The following is a 21,158-nucleotide window of genomic DNA, read 5'->3' as shown; positions in this document are numbered from 1 at the left end:
AACCTCCAGTTTTTATGAGCCTAAGCCACAAGATTTTACAAGCTTAAATTCTCTTGTCAGCAAAATAAGTTATGTGTTCCTACAGAAAGCTGTATAATCAAGTGCGTGTTCAGCAATTAGGCTTCTCAATTTAGACAGCAAAGTAAAAGCCATCTTACGATAACACCCTGAAATCACAGTCATTCAATGAGTTCCAAAATCTGTTGCTCTTACTTTAAAATGTATTTGTTCATTATCAGCTATTCTTTCAAACTTAGTCAATAGAACTATAGTTCTATAGCACTTATGGTTTGAAAAAAATACAAAGCAAGTATTTTCTGTGAATTATCTAACATAATTGAGTTTATAAATATGAGTTGCAATTGAAAAACTCAGTATTTTTAAAAAACTATCCCCAAATAATCTTCAAAATCACTTAAGAAAAGACATAGCTGTAATAAACATGTCATAGAAACTGAGGGACCTTTTGACTTTTCAGTGACTTGTACAGTGTCATTATTGTAAAGGTAAGTGATACCTCCAAGTTCAAACAATTAGCATTTATAAATATTTACAACAGAATAGGTGGGAAGACAAAGAATCAAAAAAATCTTATAGTGAAGAGGTGAGACTGTCAACACCTTCCCACTCCGCCCAAAAACTGTAAAAAAGTTTTATTCGCATTTAGTGTAAAGAAGGACATCCATATAATTTTAAGGCATCTTCATATATTACTTAAAAAGTTTGATAATGATTAGGTTTAAAAAGCATTATGCTAACAAATTTCATTTCAAAGACAGATGTCACAACCAATCTCATGTAGTTAATTAGCAATAAAACCACCAGCAACTAAACTGCAATGGCCTTCCAATTCTCAAAGAGACCATAGTTACCTGGTCTAAAAGATCTTCAACTTTTTTTTGCCATCCATCCCTTGCTGCATTTTTTTCACGTTCTTTCAGTTGCAACAGCTGAGTCATGGCTGCCTTCTTATCCTCTTCATGCTGTAGCCTCAGCTCTTCACGAAGCTTATTACATTCCTGTCTAAAAGCAAAGGTCAAATAACTAAAATGCAGTGGGCCTTGTGCAAGAAGTGAAAAAGAGTTAAGAACTCAGTAATAATTGGAAAACCTTGGATAATAACAGAAACCTTTGCTTTACATTTCATTAGCTATTACATTTGTATGTAATGTACTTCATTTATTAAAAAATAAAAGAAAAAAAAATACTTGCCGAAGATTTTCTGTCCATTTTATTTCCAAGTCACGAGCCATTCTGTCGACTTTGAACTTCTCCTCTTCTCTCATGGCAGCAATCATTGCCTCATGCTGTTGTCTCTCCTGATCTAGTTCTCCCTGCAAACACAAACTTCACAATAGAGACTGATCAGCAGCAAAAAAGTATTTCAAACCTTAAACTTGACATTTTTAGTATAAAAGTTTGACAAGTTATAATTGGCTCATAAAACTTGAACTATAACTTTTTCAGTGTGTAGTTCCTAATTGAACACAATTAATGGCTATATATCTGCTGATATTTCTTACTTCTGGAACAGAATTCTGCATTCCTCTAAGAAGCAGTTTTCCAGTACGTCATTCTGGAAGTAATATTTTCAAATACTACATTGAATCACAGAATAATTTCTACTGGAAAGAACCTCAAATGGTCATCAAGTCCTGTTTAGTGCAGGACTAACTTCAGAATTAGAGCAGGTTGCTTAGGTTCTTGATAAGCACGTTTTCGATTTTTTTTTTTTCTTAAATCAGGAAATATTCAGTATTTGAATTTCAAAGCTTAAGCAATCTGGATTTGATACAAAGTTCATGTACCTTCTTCCTGTTTCTTGACAGGACAAACCTGCTAGAAACAGGGATTCACAGTCTGAGCACAGAAAAAAAAATAATTACAATTCCTATCAATTTGTGTTCAGATTTTACCATATTAGAATAGTATTAGGTACTACCTAGAAATCATACTTACATGAATGTTTTTCAGCAGTGCTTGCTTGCTTCATTCATGAGAAGCAAACATGGCCATTTGAATTTAATTAAGATTTTTTAAAGTGAGAATTTCTTTGTAGGATTTTTTCATTTATATATTTTAGAATCTGTTAAGATAAATATTATTGCCAGTAACCTGCTATATATGAATATTTAAATGTTATAATAGGTGAAGAGACAAGAATGCAGTAGTTCATACAGACACTTAAGAGAAATTATAAAAAAAATACAGAGGAAGTTATAAAGTGTAGCAAGGTGCACATCTAATAACCATAGCTGAAAGAAATTAAAAAAAAAAAAAAAAGGCAAACCAAATACTGTGTTTTAGGCTGGTTTGTTAAGAAAATAACACCAGTATGAAAAAAAAATTCAGGGATTTTAATTTTTTTTTAATATTTGCTGCTCTACTTCAAATATTGCTGTGATCTTGTAAATGTGTATTGTTTACTGCAGAAAGAAAAAGGAAAGGTTGTACTTGGTATGATACTTACATGATACTTAGTATTAAAGTCAATGAGCTACTGACAGATTAACTGACAGTTCAAGTTCCGTCTAAGCCAACCAAAATGGCAATATATTTGTGCTTATACCAATTAACTGCTTCAATTGTATAAAGTGGTCACATTTTCTGGATGATTGCTATCTTTCAAGATATCATAGCATATATCTTTAAACTATTCTCAAGCATCTTCTGAAATTCTAAGTCTGAGCCTGAAATGAAGACTGTGCCCATGATTTGAGGAAAACATGGTATACATGCATAAAAAAAAAATAAAATTAAAAGGTTTCAATGAATTCTAGAGCTAATAAGCTCTGGATCTTGTTTTGCACCAGGACATGAAACTGTCTGGAATAGCACTGGTGTAACATATTCTTTTTACATTCTCATGAAATTCTGCTAAGCCTCTGAAAAATCCAACTCTGGATGTATTTTGTATGAACATGTTTGCCAGCTACAATTTATATTAACCGCAGAAAGATGTGCTTGCTGCAATACTTGTTAAATACTAAAAGTGTTCTGAAAACAAAAAAAAAACTCCAACCAAGCCCCCCTCAAAACAACCAACCAACAACAACAAAAAAAAAACAATCCCAAACAAACCCATCCTAGTTTTCCAGTTTTTTTTAACTCTGTTTGAAATAAAAAGAGAAATCTCTTTTAATGAAGCCATGTGAAGCTCCTTCAATCATGTGTACTAGAATACTTCTTGCAGTTTTAAAAAAAAGACCAAAATCCCTGTAACTGTACTCTGCACATTTTATTCTCCAACATTATGGTTACCTCAACACTATACAATGAATCTGTGGTCTCTCGCAATCTTGCTCTAGTTAATTCTAGTTCTTTCTGGAGTATTTCCTGAGCTTCTTGAAGACTGGAGATATGTCCTTCTGCAGTACCAAGACCTTGTTCACTTTTTCGTACTAGGTCTTGCAGGCGACACACCTATGACATAAAAAAAATAATATTGTAATTTCCATAATTATTACTAATGGCAGCCAAGTCATCCTGGTGTCATTTTCTTCCAGTGTTTTCTAGTTCCAACCTAGACAAATTTTTATTTGCACAGCCTGTTCTCCTTCAATATCATTTAATGTTTCTGTATTAAAAAAAAATCCTGTAATATTATAAAATCAAAGATTCAATGAAAGGATTTTTACAAGTAAAAAAATATCTAACCTATGTTTGAAGCATTTTGCAAGGAAAGAAGTTACATAAGAGTTCTGAAATTACCTGTCATTTTACTGTGAGTAAGCGTGTTTTATGCAAATTAAAATAATGAGAACCACTATTTCAAAATATATAAACTCTAATCTAGTGGATAAATTAACTTGTGCTAGGGTATGTTTCTCTGTTTTTGGATTGCTACCTGTCCATAAACTAGCTGTTGAAAGCTCAGTCTAATATCTGTAGAGTATAATGTGATCATTTCCTTAACTGCTATGTAACAATACACTTTTTTCTGCCTCTTTGTGCTTCAGCTGCCCATCTGTAAAATGATGCTATACTTCTTTGCTTCAAGTAAAAATATTAGAGATTGAACATTGTTTATGAGCTACAGGAAAAGATAAACTTTTAAAATACGTAGGCTGGAAAAACAGAATAATGGGAGCCAGGGGGGACCAAAGAACAGCAGCTAATGGGAACTGAAGTTTTTGCAGAAGTAATAGTCTATTCCACTGCCTTTGTATGTTGAGATTAATTCATTCACAATGGGACAAGCATCCCAAGAAAAGACTAGCCTCTGGTTTGCAGGTGCAAACAGGTAGGAGTTATAACTACTCTTTCTGTTTGTTAGCATAATTATATGCAAATACTCTTTATAACATACACAGGCACACACACTCCCCCGCCTCCTAGAACTCTCTCCCTCTGTATGCAACCCATGAAATGTTTAAAGAGAGGGACTCCTCCTTTTCTCTCAGCAAGGAATCCCAAATTTCTTCAGTGTGACAAATCTCAGAAAAACTAACGTAATCTTGAGCACTTGTCTATGTGCTCCTTTGCATTATATACAAACAACAAGTAATTGCCTACAAAGCACTACTACCTGAAGGAGAATCCCTACATGAAAAACTGCCCCTAAAACTGTACTGATATCCTCAAAGCGCACTGCTGTCTACATACCTGGTAGTAGCACACCACCTGCATGAAACATGAACACGTGACCCGACAGCAGTCCTGTAGGTCTAAAGGATATGGTAACATTACACAGGAATGCCACTTGCAGGGCTTAGGTCTGTTCTACTGATGTCAAAGCAATGCTGGAGGCTGTTTAAAATGATCATGACTAATATCATTAGAAATCCTTTGCATGGAGATGGCCAGTCCTTAGACTACTCTGTCAAGTGACAGAGTCTTTCTAAAAGGTCTTGCCTGGTCTACAGTGAAAGGAAGCAAATTTATAGAGCAAACAGCCAGCCTCATCCTGAGATACGTTTGAGAAAGTTCAGATCGTGACTTAACCTGAACTCTCAAAAAAACCTCCGGCAAGTATTTAAGATTACACTGTTCTTAAACAGCTTGGTACTAGGAGCAAGCCTAATGAGGCTTGAATCTTCCCCATCATTTAGCTAAGATAATTGCTATCAAAAAGTCTGTCAAAAGGAACAGAGGATCGCATAGGTTCAAAAGCAGCTTTCTCAGCAGGGAAACTAGAACTAAGCTAATATCCGCAGTAATAAATATATGCCTACTGTTAAATGACATCTGTAACTTAACACAAAAGAAACAAAACAATGAAGCAGCAGTAGAAATGTAAGAGCTAAGCTAAAGATGCGCCACTCATTTCACAGGGAAGTCTCTTCCAGGTCAGCGAAGACATTGAGAAACTCTTGTCAGTTGTCAGTAGAGATCTAAGGGTAAGCTGTAGTTGCAAGCGAAGGACCTGTCTCATGTGCTTAAGATAAACACAGTAAGAAAATAAAATGTATCGCCTCTGTACTACACAGTGGATTTACAGACCACCCTGAAATTATTGCCAATACACTTTCTCTCATTCTCTCAATATGCAAAATACACTATATTACACTTATCGTGGCTCAATAACATGGACATGACCAAAAGGAAAAAGGAGGCCTATAGGGAGTGGAAACAGGGGCAGGTAGCCTGGGAGTCATACAGAGGAATCATTCGAGCAGCCAGGGATCAGGTTAGACAAGCTAGAACCCAGATAGAACTAAATCTGGCCAGGGACATTAAGACAAACAAAAAATCCTTCTTTAAGTATGTCAGCAGGAAAAGAAAGACTAGGGAAAATGTGGGCCCTCTCTGGAAGGGAACGCAAGAACTGGTTACCCAGGACAGAGACAGAGCTGAGGTACTCAATGACTTTTTTGCCTCAGCCTTCACAGGCAAGAACCACAGCTGCACTGCCCATGATGCAGAATGCAAAGGCGAGGATTGGGAAAATGGAGAACCACCCACTGTACGTAAAGATCAAGTACGAGACCACCTGAGGAACCTGAAGGTGCACAAGTCCATGGGACCTGATGAGATACATCCACGGGGCCTGAGGGAAATGGCAGATCAAGTCGCTAAGCCACTAGCCATCATATTTGAGAAGTTGTGGAGGTCTGGCGAGATTTCTGCCAACTGGAAAAGGGGAAACATAACCCCTATTTTCAAAAAGGGAAATAAGGAAGATCCAGGGAACTACAGGCCAGTCAGTCTCACCTCTGTGCCTGGCAAGATCATGGAGCAGATCCTCCTGGAAACTCTGCTGAGGCACACAGAAAACAAGGAGGTGACTGGTGACAGCCAGCATGGCTACACCAACAGCAAGTCATGCCTGACAAATTTGGTGGCCTTCTACAAAGGGGTTACAGTGGCAGTGGACAAGGGAAGACCAACTGATGTCATCTACTTGGACTTGTGCAAAGCGTTTGACACTGTCCCACACGATATCCTGGTCTCTAAATTGAAGAGACATGGATTCGACAAACGGACCACTCGGTGGATAAAAAACTGGCTGGACGGTCGCACTCAAAGAGTTGCGGTCAACGGTTTGATGTCCAAGTGGACAGCAGTGACGAGTGGCATTCCTCAGGGGTCAGTACTGGGACCTGTACTGTTCAACATCTTTGTCGGCGACATGGACAGTGGGGTTGAGTGCACCCTCAGCAAGTTTGCCGATGACACCAAGCTCTTTGGCAAGGTAGACGCTCTGGAGGGGAGGGATGCCATCCAGAGGGACCTGGACAGGCTGCAGAGGTGGGCCCAAGCCCACCTTGTGCACTTCAAAAAGGCCAAGTTCAAGGTCCTACATCTGGGTCGGGGCAATGCCAAGCACAAATACAGGCTCCGTATTTCAGTTTATGCTGGAGTTATCTATTCCTTAGCTATGCCTCCATTTTCTTAATCCAGTGTGCTGATGAATTCTCCAAGCCTGAACTTAATAGCAATTAGATAACTAAAACTCATTCTTAAAACATTTGAAGTCATTTCCCTCAAAGAAGGAGCAAGTTTATTATCAACTTCTCTTGGGTTTGTGAGTAAAGAGTAATTAAATTAGAGCCTAGCGTTGAATGACAATAGAACAACAGTGCTCTCAGATCTAATGCAGCAACAAGGAAAGTCAACATACAACAGAGAAGTTAAAGCCAAAAAGAAATAACTGAACTTTATGTAATTTCGAAGTGGAAAATAAACCTGTGTATGTTTTTGTTAACATATATAACAAATACATCATTTTTTCATCAATTTGAATGTAGGTAAACATACTGTTAAAGGAGCAAGAGCAGTTCCAGCTTCAATTTGCACCTTCTCCAAGGTCTGAAGTACCAGCAGAGGCACTCACAACTATCAGAAGAAAGTAAAGTCTCCTGTTTAACAGGTACTCACCACTGACCGATCAGTGCTGCTGAGCTCTTAAGACGGTTGGTTCAACTACTCCAGTAGTATATATTCTCTGGCATGCCTATCTACCTATCTATCTGGCAGGCACTATTCTGAAAGTATTCTAAATATATTGAGACTATATTAATATATACTTTAACATACAATATTTTAATACATTAACATGTATATTAATTCAGTAACATATTTCTATATTAACAATATAGCAGTATATTATCATATAAGAATATATACTTTAAAAAAAATTTAAAAAAAAATTAAAAGGGCAATCTTTCCCATTTATTCAAAACAAGCAGTTTTGTTCTAAAGCAATTTAACATTTGTGCAATTTTCAAGCCACCAGAATTAGGGAGACACCTGCAGTCTCCAGAACTTGTACGGTACAGAAAACAGTAATGAAAAGTACCGTTGCAGAAGTGTACTTAAATTCACACTTACATCTGTCATAAAGCACATACAGAAATCATATGTATGGCCTGTTGAACAAGGAAGCTGATGAATTATTTTCTTGAAACAAGGCAAAAGTTCCAGACAAGAACGAATTGATGTTTTTTTATATTAGTAGAGTATCTTTCTAGCTTAAAAATATTATATTATGAAAAGTTGGTGATTTCAAGCTCAAAAACTTGAAACTGTATTGAGATATGATAAATTTAACACTGATTGCATATATCAAAACATTGCAAATAATTTGTGTCTTCCTATAAATAAATATTTCATGTCATGGAAATATACAAAGATCATCTGCAAGTCAGGAGGCTGACCAGAATTTACAATATATTAATTGTAAAGAAATATGGGTTTAAAATACAGTCAATACAGTAAATTTTCCCTCTGTCTCCTGAACAGTAAATTTTCCCTCTGTCTCCTGATGTATTTTGTATCAGGTACCTAATAAGAAAATAAGCAGAGTTAAAACAAGAAAGGCTGTTTAGGCTGTTTATGTCAACTGTTTTGTACCTCAATCTCTTTTCCTTTGTTAATTTTGTAAAGGACAAAAAAATCAGTGCTCAGAAGCAGCCAAGTAACTTAGCATGTTTGAAGAATACTCCTCTTTAAACAGAAACAAGGCACTAAACAGACTGAACAGTGTAGTCCTCACTCTGTACTGGACTCTAAGCACAAGATCGTTATTGATGAAATGTAGTCTAGTGCGCAGGACCATTAGCTGACACAATTAAGTTAAACCTTGCCTCCTGATTGGCAGAAGTGAGTTTCGTTGTCAGCTCTTCCTTCAGGTTTTCTAGCTGCTGTCGGAGCTGATTCTTATCATCTTCCAAATGCAGTTTCTCCTTCTCAAACTGCTGCTCCAACTCCTTCAGAGATAAGAAGGATGGAAGAAACATTAAATACTTGCCATACAGTCAATACGAAGTAGAGGTGCACCACATGAAAATTATTCCTCCTGGCATAAATATTCCTGATCTCAACCAAGAATTGACCTTTCCTTAAAGTGTTACAATAGATGCCTTATTTTTTCAGTTCATTTTCTAATCTAACATGCTTGATTAATCACAAAATAAAGACAAATAGGACTTTCTTCTCTATTACTGGTTTCACTTTGCACTTAATTATCAAAATCATTAAAAATATATCTACTATCATAGTTTTTCAGTCTGTGTTAACAGAATGCAGAAGTTTCAACTTTTTATAAAATTATACTGATAATATGCTTACTCTTCAGCCTTTACCCATCTATCTCCTATACATAATCCCCACAGAAAATAGTAAAGTTTAAAATCCAGACTGGGCTTTGGGAAGTTTTTCAGGCCATTGCAATAAATTTTTTAAAAAAAGCCCCACACCATATCTATAAAATTTATGTAAAACCAAAAGAAATCAACAATTAGTCTTCAAGTTCAACTGTACAGAAATAATCAAATATAATTTCTGTTTTCATTTGATCTCTGTGGAGTAATAGACAAATTCTGAAATTTTCTTTTTTTAAGGAAAATGATAAACGTATGCTTCAGCTTTATTAATATGACAATGCATTTTCAGAAGAACAATTTCTATCACAAAATACTTAACACGAAACATGTTAAGATTAAGAGCTTTATTATATATTCCAGTGGATTACACTAGATAATTCATTATACCACAAAGTCTTCTTGAAGAAACCAGGTAATACAAGACTTCAAGATTTTCAGCTACAGAAGCTCCTTTATTAACTCTCTCCTAGGGGTTCAGCTGTAATGCAAGGCTTAGCATCGTTTCAGTCCCTGTGTGTAGCCCTAGGCTCAGATTTCTGAGAAATCAGTAATATCTCAGAAACAGGTATGAAAATACATAGACCAGAACCATGCACGAAACAAAATGTACAACTGCAGGCATTGGTAAGATTGCAAGGGCGGGACAGCTAAGAGCTGAAGAACTCAAGAGGAAAGAGACTGTTGTGAAAAGGTATAAAACCCTAAGGAAAACCAGGAAGCCAGAAGACAGCAACCTAGTGTCATCCAGCCCATTCCAAGAAGTAGGAGAGGCCAACCCTTCCTCATCCAAAAACAGAGACTCATCAAGTGTTTTGCTGGGGGTGGCAAGCACATTAAGCTTAAGTAGCTTGTCCTAGTGCTCCATTAAGGTGTGCAAAAGGCAATAAATATTTTGTGTATAAAATTATTGCACAATCTCTTTGTTCCTAGTAGCAGTGGGGCAGAGTGACAAAACAGAGAGTTACACTTTCAGTAATACGCTGCTATACAACAAGTACATGTCTTCTTCACTGAACCCAGATCAATTACCATGTGGGACAAATGAAACTTGCCACATGAGACTTGCTCAGTTTTTCTTGTTTGCACTGCAAAATCTGCTGTCTAAAAAATTTCACTAGTGCTATTCAGATCCTATTCTGATAACTGAGTAATTAGTTCTTTTATGATACTTGTCAGTACAGCTGTGCAGTACAGCAAAATTATTAGCTGCTCTATTTTCATAATCCTCCTATGAACTGATGCCATTTTTACAGCTCATTTTATAGATGGAAGAATTGAAGCAAAGAGATATATTTAAGCCATTTCTTGAGTCCTATTCTCATTCTTTAGAATTCTCTTCTGATCCATTTTTTTCAAAGCTTTCCAAAGCTCAGATGCCTTTCCCAGCCTTACAGTCCCAATAAATCCTCATGTCCTCTATCCCAAGGCTCCTTGTACCATGCTTCTTCCTCATACTAAATTCAACTCTTCTCCGCATTTGAGACTGACTGTTCCTTCCTTGAGTTACTCAAAAAACACAACATGTGCTTAGCAAGGCAGGTTTGACAGCGGAGACAGTACACTGATTAAGATTTACTGAGATCTTGACCCTGACATCTTCTCAGTTAATTTTCCCTTGCTAAGATCAAGTTTCACATTTATAGAGGTGTTCCTTATTTTAACTAATTTAAGTGATTTAAGAACAAAAATTTTATGATATTCTGTTTTATTTTCTACAATATTTTAATAACAAACAAAAGAAAAGAAAAGAAAAACAAAACAAAACGAACCCTACATCTTACTGAAGTAAAACATTACCAGAAACCCTTAAGAAACCATGTATTAATAACAGGCATGTTTAAAGTTACAAAGAAAGCGAACATGAAAGATCACATGCATGTATGTCTCCGAGAACTACTTCCACTACTAGAAGACATGAAAAAATCTTTGGGGTTTATTCAAACTAAAGCTAAGCAGCAATACACCACTAAAATAATTCACAAAAAAAAAAATCCCACACAAAAACCAACACCCCACCCCCAAAAAAAAGTCTGAGAGGCACATCACTAACTACAACTGTGTTTCTTGGTATATTTCCAGTGAACACACCAGAGGAGCCTAGTGTGTTCAGGCTATTAATATCTTGTATTTACTGTATAAGGTAAAATTTGTGCATAATGTACATACAATAAGATTAAGATACACTAATTCAAAATTGGTCCTATCATTTATGCCAACACAGAAAAGGCCAATTTTGTGAAACAAAAAAGCCTTTCAGATTCAGGATTCCAGTCAAAGGTAAATGAATAGTCAATACACAGTTAGCATAATTTTATGATGTAAGTTAGGAACAGCTGTTGTCATCTTCTGAGTATACCTATATTCAAGTACCAGTACAATAATGTTTAGTACTTCTGGACTGTTGATGAGAATTTTAAATAAATATTAAAGTAACATAATTTTTGATCTCCTTCAGAAGAACTGATCTTGAGTGATATACCAACCTTTCTGAATATGGGTCACAAAGCCTAGGAAAAAAACACACCTGCTATACTCAAGTTTTTTTTGTTTAGAATTTGTCTTCTGTATTCAGACAAGTGACAGTACAAATGCCTTTTTTTTTTTTTTTTAGCAAGGTATACGTTACTTTAAAAAAGGCTGAGCAGTTTCTTCAGAGAGGCACAGCAGATCTGCAGGTAACTCCAAATAAAACTTGCCATACAACAAAAACATGCAGTACAGAGTTCAAACTAACATTTGCTTTTCATAATATGTTTGATTATTAAGAAAACTCAAACCTACCATCTGCAGTTTTTTCTTATCCTTATTAGCATTACTGTGTGCGGCCTCAATTGCAGTATGATGTTTCCACGCCAATTCTTCTAAGGTCTTAGAATGTGCCTCCTTTAACTGTGCAGCTTCTCCTTCCAATCTTGCTTGCAATTTCACCAGCTCCTTCTCATAATATTCACGTTGTGTCTCCCTTGCTTCATTTACTTTCTAAAAGAGACAGAGGAACAAAACAATAATTTCTATTAAACAGCAAAAAAAATCTGAAGAGTAAGTGGAAAAAATACAAGAACACTACTGATTAAATAAATCTACAGAAATTAACTTCCATATAAAACAAATTTAGCAAATGCTAAGCACTGACTAAGTAATTCATTAACCAAAAAGGTAGTTTCGATATACCCATGCAAAGCAATATATCACTACTAAAACCTATTTTTTTTCTCTATTTAATCTGGGGAAACAGCAATCAGGTATCATACCTATAGAAAATTTCAGTTTGGTATTTTCAAACATGTTCAGCACATTTTCAGAGCATGGCTTTTTTAATTCTTCTTTAACCATTTCACATTTCTCCTTAGTGAGACACTTTAGATACTAGGCATCTACATAGGAGGTCATAAATTAAATGAAATTGTTAGATGATGTCCAAAGCAGCCTGAACATCTGACTTCCCTCTTCTCTCACTTTACACTCTACATTGGTCATTCTACGTTGGTACATGAGATACACTTGGAACATACTACTACTGGTCATAGCACACAAAAATTAAAACATAACCATTTTTTCCTGGAATTCTAGGTTTTTTATTTTTATTCAACTAAAGCCAATAAGCTGTTTAACCTTCTCTAAGGCCAGAATTTGCTGCCTTTGTCGCTCATCCAGACTCTGTGTCTTGCTTTGTAGTAAGTTTCTTTCCTCTTCCAGTTGAGATAGTTTTTCTTTTAATCTAGACTTTTCCGATTCCAAATCTCTGATTGTAACTTCTTGAGTCATTTGAGTAGCTTGAAGCATTCCGATGTGACCTAAAAACAAAACAGGTCTTTAAAACCTCACACCATTGGTTTCATGTAATTTAAGTACACATTCATACTTCAGTAATTTCCAGAAGTACAAGTCTAGTGGAAGCTTTCACATGGATCTCCATTATCTTCACTGCAATGCTTATCTTCCCCTCCACTTCTCCCTTTTTTAGTTTTATTGTAAAGTGCCCAACAACAGTAGAGTGCTTGGTGCTGGGGCTCCTTTAGTTTCAATTTTCCTGGTTCAAAGTTGCATACTGACTCCAAGAGAAAGCAGAGGTAGACAATAGTATGAACATGGACAGTCTATCTTGAAGATTTTACCCCACCTAAAACCACACATTTTTATCCCACAATAAGGTACACAACAGAAAGCAGAACACTGAAGTCTAATGGTAAAGATGTTATTGTTTTATCAAACTCATAATTTAACCAGCATGCAAGGTATAGCAACTAAAGCTATATAAAACTTATGGAATTACAGTTTGTTTATTTTGCTATAGGTATACAACTAAAAATGTAGCAGAATTCATTCTCTCCATTGTAAAGTATGATCTAAATCTTTGCAGTTTAGAGGCTTGTTTTCAATTTCTTTATTTATATTTAAAAAAAAAAAATCTACAAAGCTAGACAGTATAATTATCTGTCCTTCACATCACCAGTGGAAAAGGTTTGTGACTTCAGAAATTCTTGTACTTGTTTTTCTTAATTTATATCTGTGTTACTGAAAATACTACTACTAGGTAACTGACTAAAGCAGTGAAACTCCTGTTATTCTGGGAAAGGCTTAGGAGAAGATAGAAGACTATTTTGGTAAAGAGGACACTCCTAAGTTTGTTCAATTGAAAGACAAAAAGGGGATGTTCTCCCGTTATTTTAACATCTTTGTAGAAGCATCATGAAGTCATACCGAAGCTGATATTCCACATCGGAATGGTTTCTTTTGATAGAAATACCCTATTATCCCTTTCATAAATTGCATGACGTAGACATGTATGAAACACACCTTTTAAAAATTAGCACATGATAAAATTAAGTGGTAAATAAACAGACTTTGTAGGATTATACAGAGATCCTTAAGAATTTCACATAAAGAAAGCATCTAGATAAGAAAATGTTATTTATTCAGAATAAGTTTTTTTTATTGTTTTTGTATTCACAACTTCTAGGAGAGACCTGTTCCCTCACCCCTTCCCCTCTGTTTTATTATAACTTTCAAAAATGACAGATTAGTTGAGTTTTAATAAGAGTATTACTTTTAAATTTAAGTTACTAAGAAAGTGGACTGTGTGTCACTTTCTCAGAAGACAAAACCACTGAGCCTCCCAATTCATTTCCATCTGCAGTTAAAACAAGACCTGTGCCAAAAAAGAAACTGTTTTAGCCTTTGTTGTTTGTGGACACTGATGTGAAGTGAAGGACAGTGGTATAATGGAATTCGGCCATGAAAAATGCTACAAAATTAGTAGTATTTTTTTAAACAATGCACATTTCTCATTGTACGAATTCTGATGAATTCTAAGAATCATTTTGGCATTTTTGTTTGATAAAACTAAAAACTGAAGAGAAAAACTTAAGATAATGAGTATCTAACTTCCGTAACGTTGCAAAAACTACTTTGTTTCAAAAGTTCGGCTATTTAAATGTATTTGCAAACCCAGATTGTAGAACGTAACAAGGAAAATAATCGTACAAGAATTTCAAGTTTGTCAGGAAGTATTAGGTACACACATATTTTATTGTAAAGTACACACACACACTAATCTAGAGATTTTGTCCTAGCAATACAAACACACAATAGAGGCTTCCCATTCCACACGCTCTACACAGAAGGTATGAAATGCAGCAGTTTCCTTTCAAGTTTAGAATCTCAGGATAAATAGAAGAGGAATATGTTAATTTCTCATAAAAGACTTAATACAGCATTCTCAAATTGCAACACGATGAGTAAATATTTTGAATTAAGTATGAGAATTTAGTTTCTTCGTGGCAAAATTTTTGACTTCCAAGTGTGAGCTGAAAAATCAAAGGAGGTGGCTGTGGGCCAGTATCAGAAACCATTTCCAAATGGGTTGGTAATCAATTGTATTACACAGTAATGGCTTAGTGGCACCACTGTAAACAGGGCTCCTGGTTCTTGTTGCACAGCAAGGTGCCATAAAGCAAGGATGTGCTATTGACAGTGCCACTGAGCTCAGCAACAGCGTGGACGCACTGCAATTTCTGCTAAAGCTAAAAACCTCAGTGCCGGAGGAGACCAGTGCTGGACACACAGTCTAGATGACTCACTGCTATCAGTAGTAAGGAAAAACAGCCTGGATATTGTTTCCAGTAAATCTGGGGCTGGCTGCTGAACCTCTCCCATGCTTCCAGCTAAGGAAGGAAACAGGAATGGCCAAAGTGTGTGTGAGAACAGGTTTATTTCCTCCATCAATCTCATGTTATGATTTTTTTTTTTTTCTATGAGTGCCTCACATGTTTTTTGGAGGGTCAGATTCCCATTTGAAATCCTCTTCGCAGGGAGCCCATTCCTTTTAGCTATTTATATCCAGTAGGACATTTTGGTCTTGGGTCCCAGCTGGCTCTATATTGTCCGAACATTTAGCCCAGACTATTCCTAGCCCTTACCTTAGCTAGCTCATCTATGTCTATTGTCCTAGGCATGAAACTCTCCTAGGTAGCAGACACACTCTGTCCAGCTGTAGGAACCGCTTCATTATTTGGAGGACAGAAATAAAACCTTGATACAGGCCACAATCACATACACCGTTTGAGGGCTAGGCCATATGTAGCCAGCTAATAGTAAGCCATTACAGTAACAGTAAATATAGTATTATATATAGTATATAATATAAATAGTAAACGATTAAAGTATTAGCAAGTTAATGCTGTGAAGTATTTTCTGTCCCCAAGGCTGACTAGCAGTCTGGCAACGTCCCAGCCTTCAAAACAAGGTGATCATATCCAAACTGACTTTTGGGAAGAGCCCCCGGGCTTGTGCTAACTGCTGTGGAAAATAATCGGGTATTTCTACGACCGGTCTAGTTGAAAAAGGCCAAAGATATGTCAGGGGCTTATTTTTAGCCTGCAGTCCTACCTATAGTAGAGTTAACCAAGCTCAAGTACTTGGGCCCAAGCCCATGTCATCCCACTAAACAGTTTACTAGAGAGACGACGCCAGTAAGTTAAAACCCACATGTGGACAGGGAAATCTTAAGCCGTTTTCTATGCCTTTCCATATGCCAATGTGCACAGAAAAGTCAAGAAAACAGCTATAAAGAAAACCCTAACAGGGCCACAAAGATGATCCAAGGGCTGGAGCATGGCACCTATGAGGAGAGGCTGAAAGAGTTGGGGTTGTTCAGCCTGGAGAAGAGAAGGCTCCGGGGAGACCTTATAGCAGCCTTCCAGTACCTAAAGAGGGCTTACGGGAGAGCTGGGGAAGGACTTTTTACAAGGGTATGTAGTAACAGGATAAGGGGGAATGGCTTCAAACTGGAAGAGGGTAGATTTAGATTAGATATCAGGAAGAAATTCTTCACTCTGAGGGTGGTGAGGCTCTGGAACAGGTTGCCCAGAGAAGCTGTGTATGCCCCATCCATGGAGGTGTTCAAGGCCAGGCTGGATGTGGCCTTGGGGAACCTGGTCTAGTGGGAGGTGTCCCTGCCTATGGCAGGGGGGTTGGAACTAGATGACCTTCAAGGTCCCTTCTAACCTAAACCGTTCTATTTTTTTTTTTTTAACCAATAAGCTACAAGTCTTCTGACAGTAGGTATAAAGCAAAGTACCGCAGTCTCAGCAAAAAGACAAGGCAACCGAAAAAGGATGGAGGAACAGGAAGCACGTCTCAGTGATTATGTGGAGAATAGATACACAACAGAAGCATTCTGTACAAGTGCAGTTAAGGCAAAAAATTCCAAGGCCTGGAAGATTCATACATGCCATACAAAGTAAAACATTTGGACAAATAAGTACACAGAAAAAGAGTCATAAGTACAACGCATATGATATTAAAACAATTTAAAAATCAAAACTTGTCAGAAACATCTATGGACAGCATTGAACAGTCTTTAGGCACTCTAAACCTGCACAAGGTTAACAGAAAAAGGAAAGGCTAGAATAAATAGATGAAGTTCGTTTCCAGATTAAGTTACTGACATACATACTGGCTTTGAGAACAAGATCAGTGGCCTGCTGCTGTAAGCGCTCTCTAGCAGCTGCTAGCTCACTTTCCACTTCTTTGTGTTTGCTTAACAATGACATCTCCTCCTCCTTCACATCATCTAGCTGTTTTTGAAGAACCTAGAGAAAGAACAGTATAACCACCTGTTATCATTATATACAATCACATTTAAATTTAAATGAGCACCAGGTTAAAATGAACTGAAAAGACCCTCCAGCAAACAAGTTTTATTCATACAAAAGCTGCAATCTTGTAATATTAGTCATATTCATTTTGTACTATGCATTTTTCCAAAGATATTGTTGAAGCGCTATAAGATACTGGATATATGGCATGACAAGGATGCATAAGAGAAATGTGACAACATTCAAAAAGGTATATGAAAAATAAAAACAGTAAAATGGTCCACAGAGTTTGGGGGCCAATCTGAGAAACCTGGTTTCTGGTATCTGAGAGTTCTTCACATTGAAGAATACATTACATGTTCACAGAAGTTTACTGTGTCCTTCACAGCAACTGTGAGTGTTCAGTACTGACACAAAATAAGCTGCACATGGATATACGTAAAATGAGAGATAGGCAGTTAGTTAAATCAAACTTTTAGTATGTTTTAAGTCTGATATACTGATTCACAATAGCATATGTTGGGTAGTGTGACGATGACGTGTTCTCAGCCATGCAGGAAGGAAAAGGTAACCTTGTTCTGTTTTAAAAGGAAAGCTAGATTTCTCATCATTCAAGTCACTGGAATAGTAAACAGATCATTTCAGAAACTAAAGCAGGAAAAAGAATTGGAGAAAACACTGGACACTACACAGGTTGTGTAATGAAACACGAATACCAGAAGTGGTGAGATTATGCCTTTGGTCACCTCATCCATGATGAGGAGAGCAGGACTTGACTTAAAAATCTGCTGTGAATAGTGTACTAGACTCCTCCTCTTTGGAACCAAGATGAACTCCCTTATTGCAGGTATAATCAATATACAGTGGGTTTCCTCTTCACTTCAGCTTGCCAGAAATCCACCTCCTTGGTGTAATCAATTGAAAGGCAAGAGTTCCGCTTCATTAACTGGATAGAGTTGGAAAGGAACTTTTGGAAGGCCCCGTGGGAAAGTGGAAAAAGGTATTCTGAATTTAACATATGATAAAGGTGGCAGTCTTCTTTCACTATACCTTGTAGTTTTTAAACACAAGAAAGAAGGATAGTTCAAAAGATAGGCTGGAATTAGATTCAAAACAGGAAAAGCTCATGGCCCATCTCAGCTTTACCCACTGATGCTTCCAAAATTACTCCGACCATCACATTTAAGGTACTTTTGGCTTTGAAACTTGAGAGTAACTACAAACACAAAAGAAGAGATACTTAGGCTTATTCACAGAAATTACTGTTCTCCAGACCTCAGCACAGCTACCAAAAAGCAAGCAGAATTTTACAGAATCTTTTCCTTCAAGTCCAGCACAGTCAGTCCTATTTTTTGCTGACTGAAAAAACAATAATAAAAAAAAATAAAAAAAAAAAAAATCAGTCTTTATATTTCTGGGATGTCTTGTTCTTCTTCAAGGACAAGAAACTTTAGATACTAAATAACACTGTGTTGTGGTTTACTCTGGTAAGCAGCTAAGTACCACACAGCTGCTCAGTCATTGCCCTCCAGCAGGACGGAGGAGACAATCAGAAAGGTAAAAGTGAGAAAACTTGTGGGTTGAGATAAAAACAGTTTAATAGGTAAAGAAAAAGCTGTGCATGCAAGCAAGGCAAAATAAGGACCTTCATTCATTTCTTCCCAGCAGTAGGCAGGTGTTCAGCCATCTCCAGGAAAGCAGGACTCAATCACATGTAACGGTTACTTGAGAAGACAAACACCAATAACTCCAAACGTCCCCCTCTTCCTTCTCCTCCCAGCTTTTATTACTGAGCATGACATCATATGGCATGGACTATCTCTTTGGTCATTGTCCTGGCTGTGTCTCCTCCCAACTCTTTGTGCACTCCCAGCCTCCTTGCTGGCAGGGCAGCGTGAGGAGCAGAAAAGGCCTTGACTCTGTGAAAGCACTGCTCAGAAATAGCTAAAACATCTTGGTAGCATCAACAGTGTTTCCAGCACAAATCCAAAACAGAGCCCCATACAAGCTACTATGAAGAAAACTAATTCTATCCCAGCCAAAGCCAGTACATACTGAAAATGTGTGCAGCGCTTCGGTTACTGCTTGTGAAAACAGCACCAAAGATGTTATAACAAAAATGTTAAAACAATTCAGAAAGGTCTTTTCTTCTTACCTCCCACAAACTTACTTTTCTTAACACTCAACATGTTTAGGCAAGATAGTCACTAATGATGTCTACAAGCAAGACTGCACTGAATACAGAATATTCATTGTATTTATAACGTCAGTTTTATTACATTCCTGTCAAATATATTTTTGAAGAAACTCTATAGTCTAAGGTGGTTTCTCTAGCAAGCATTTCAGTTTGTCAGCGTAGCATCTCAAACGGTATCAGTCACCAACATCCTCCTTCCCCCTCTAAATCCTTTTTTTGAGGGGAGGAAGGACAGGATCCATCTATGTGGAGACCCAATGCAAAGATATTGCTTAGCTTTTTGCTCCCCACCTCTTTTTTTCTTTCTTTCAAGTGGGAGGTAACAGGGTTTGGTTTGGGGTTTTTTGTCTGCTCTTTAAGTGATACCAGTTTTGAGTAGTCTATTGAGTATGACTAGAACAATCAAGTTCTGCTCATGAACAGCTGAAAGGAAGGAAACCAAAACTTTCTCCTGGGTAGGTGCTTCTAGATTCTACTGGAATATAAAGTAGTATTAATTCAGTTTGGGAAAATTAAACACAAAATAATATAAATTTAAAAATTTAGAAGTAGATGATAATCAAGTACAAGCGAGAGAAACTTTAGTTCCAGTCATCTCAACTTACCAGCCTCATGGAAAGACAGCATAAATAGGAAAAGCAAATTCAAAGTCTTGGGAATAACATATCAATGGTCTCACCTGAACATTGTTTTCTGCTGTACCAAGAGCCACCTGAAGTTTTTGACATTTTTCCCGTAGACTGGAAGCTTCATCCTGGACCATCTGCAACTCAGTTTTAAGCTTTCCCAGGTTCTTCCGTAACATACTTTCCTGATTTTGAAATTCTTTTCTTAGCTCCACTTCTTTTTCTTTGCAAGCATGCAGACTTTCTGCTGTAAAAAGCTGAGACCTTTTCAAAGAATCAAGTTCGTGTTCATAGAAGGATTGTGCTTTGCTGAGTTTGCCTTCATAGTCCTCAATGAGTTTTTTTCTTTCCAGTCTTAACTCTTCAACTTTACTGTTCAAGTCTTCCAGCTCCAGTCTATGCAATTCCTCTAGCTTTTCTTGCCCCTTACTTAAAGTGGCATTCTGACTCTGTTGAGTTTTCAAAAGTTCTTGAATCTCAAGCCTGTGGGCAGCTTTCAAGTCTTCCAGAGCTGTACGCTTGTCCTTCTCATACTGCACTTGCAACTGTATGAAACTTCGTAGCCTTTCCTCAAATTTCTTTCTGATCTCTTCTACTTCTCTTGACATGGTCACTACACGTTGGACATGCTGAGCTTCTGCACAAAGCTGCATATCTTCAACTCTATCTTTATAGGCTTCAAATTCTGTCAAGGCCTGATGTTTCATCTTTTTATGATCTTCCAGTGACTCTTCTAAAACCTGGATCTTTCTCTTGAGATCCATTTCTTCTGCAACTTTACTTTTATACTGCAAGATCTTCTCTCTGGTCTCTGCAAGAATTTGTTGAATTTCTTCTTCGTGAGCATCCTTAAGGGCTTGGATAGCAGCTTCATGTTCATCATTTTTAGTGTTCAAAGCATATATTACCTACAAACATGAAATAATATTATATTAGAGAAAGGCATTCTGATTATCTATTAAATCATAAGAAAAAACACCTAGGCACTCTGAAAGTAACTGACAATCTGGCATGTTTTCATGATACAAATAAGACACTGAATATTATTATGAATGTGACTGTGTAAACACTGTATTAGTCATGACAATCTTATACCTCTTGTAGAATGTTTTTTCTATACTTTTTAACCTATAGTTTTCCTGATGAAAGTTTTGCCTTTATTGTTGCTAAAAATACCACTGAGAAAAAA

General features: G+C 36.8%; 1 protein-coding gene across 2 annotated transcripts in view; it reads right to left on the bottom strand.

Annotated features, from left to right (window-relative positions):
• FAM184A (family with sequence similarity 184 member A) overlaps window positions 1–20,822 on the bottom strand; it is a 52,621-nt gene extending 31,799 nt beyond the window's left edge. For both annotated transcript variants that reach the window (XM_082481096.1, XM_082481097.1), the window contains exons 1-8: window positions 20,023–20,822; window positions 17,005–17,140; window positions 12,660–12,841; window positions 11,829–12,026; window positions 8,529–8,651; window positions 3,262–3,423; window positions 1,209–1,334; window positions 873–1,019 (exon numbers count right to left, since the gene is read on the bottom strand). In XM_082481096.1, the coding sequence (XP_082337222.1) occupies window positions 873–1,019; window positions 1,209–1,334; window positions 3,262–3,423; window positions 8,529–8,651; window positions 11,829–12,026; window positions 12,660–12,841; window positions 17,005–17,140; window positions 20,023–20,733 (1,785 nt within the window). In that variant the 5' untranslated portion in view covers window positions 20,734–20,822. The remainder of the gene's footprint in view (window positions 1–872; window positions 1,020–1,208; window positions 1,335–3,261; window positions 3,424–8,528; window positions 8,652–11,828; window positions 12,027–12,659; window positions 12,842–17,004; window positions 17,141–20,022) is intronic.
• Between the last annotated feature and the right edge of the window lie 336 nt (window positions 20,823–21,158).

The sequence above is a fragment of the Vanellus vanellus genome, assembly GCF_965231255.1.
Source record: "Vanellus vanellus genome assembly, chromosome: 3".
Taxonomy (NCBI): Eukaryota; Metazoa; Chordata; class Aves; order Charadriiformes; family Charadriidae; genus Vanellus; species Vanellus vanellus.
This window is presented reverse-complemented; position numbering and strand designations above follow the sequence as displayed.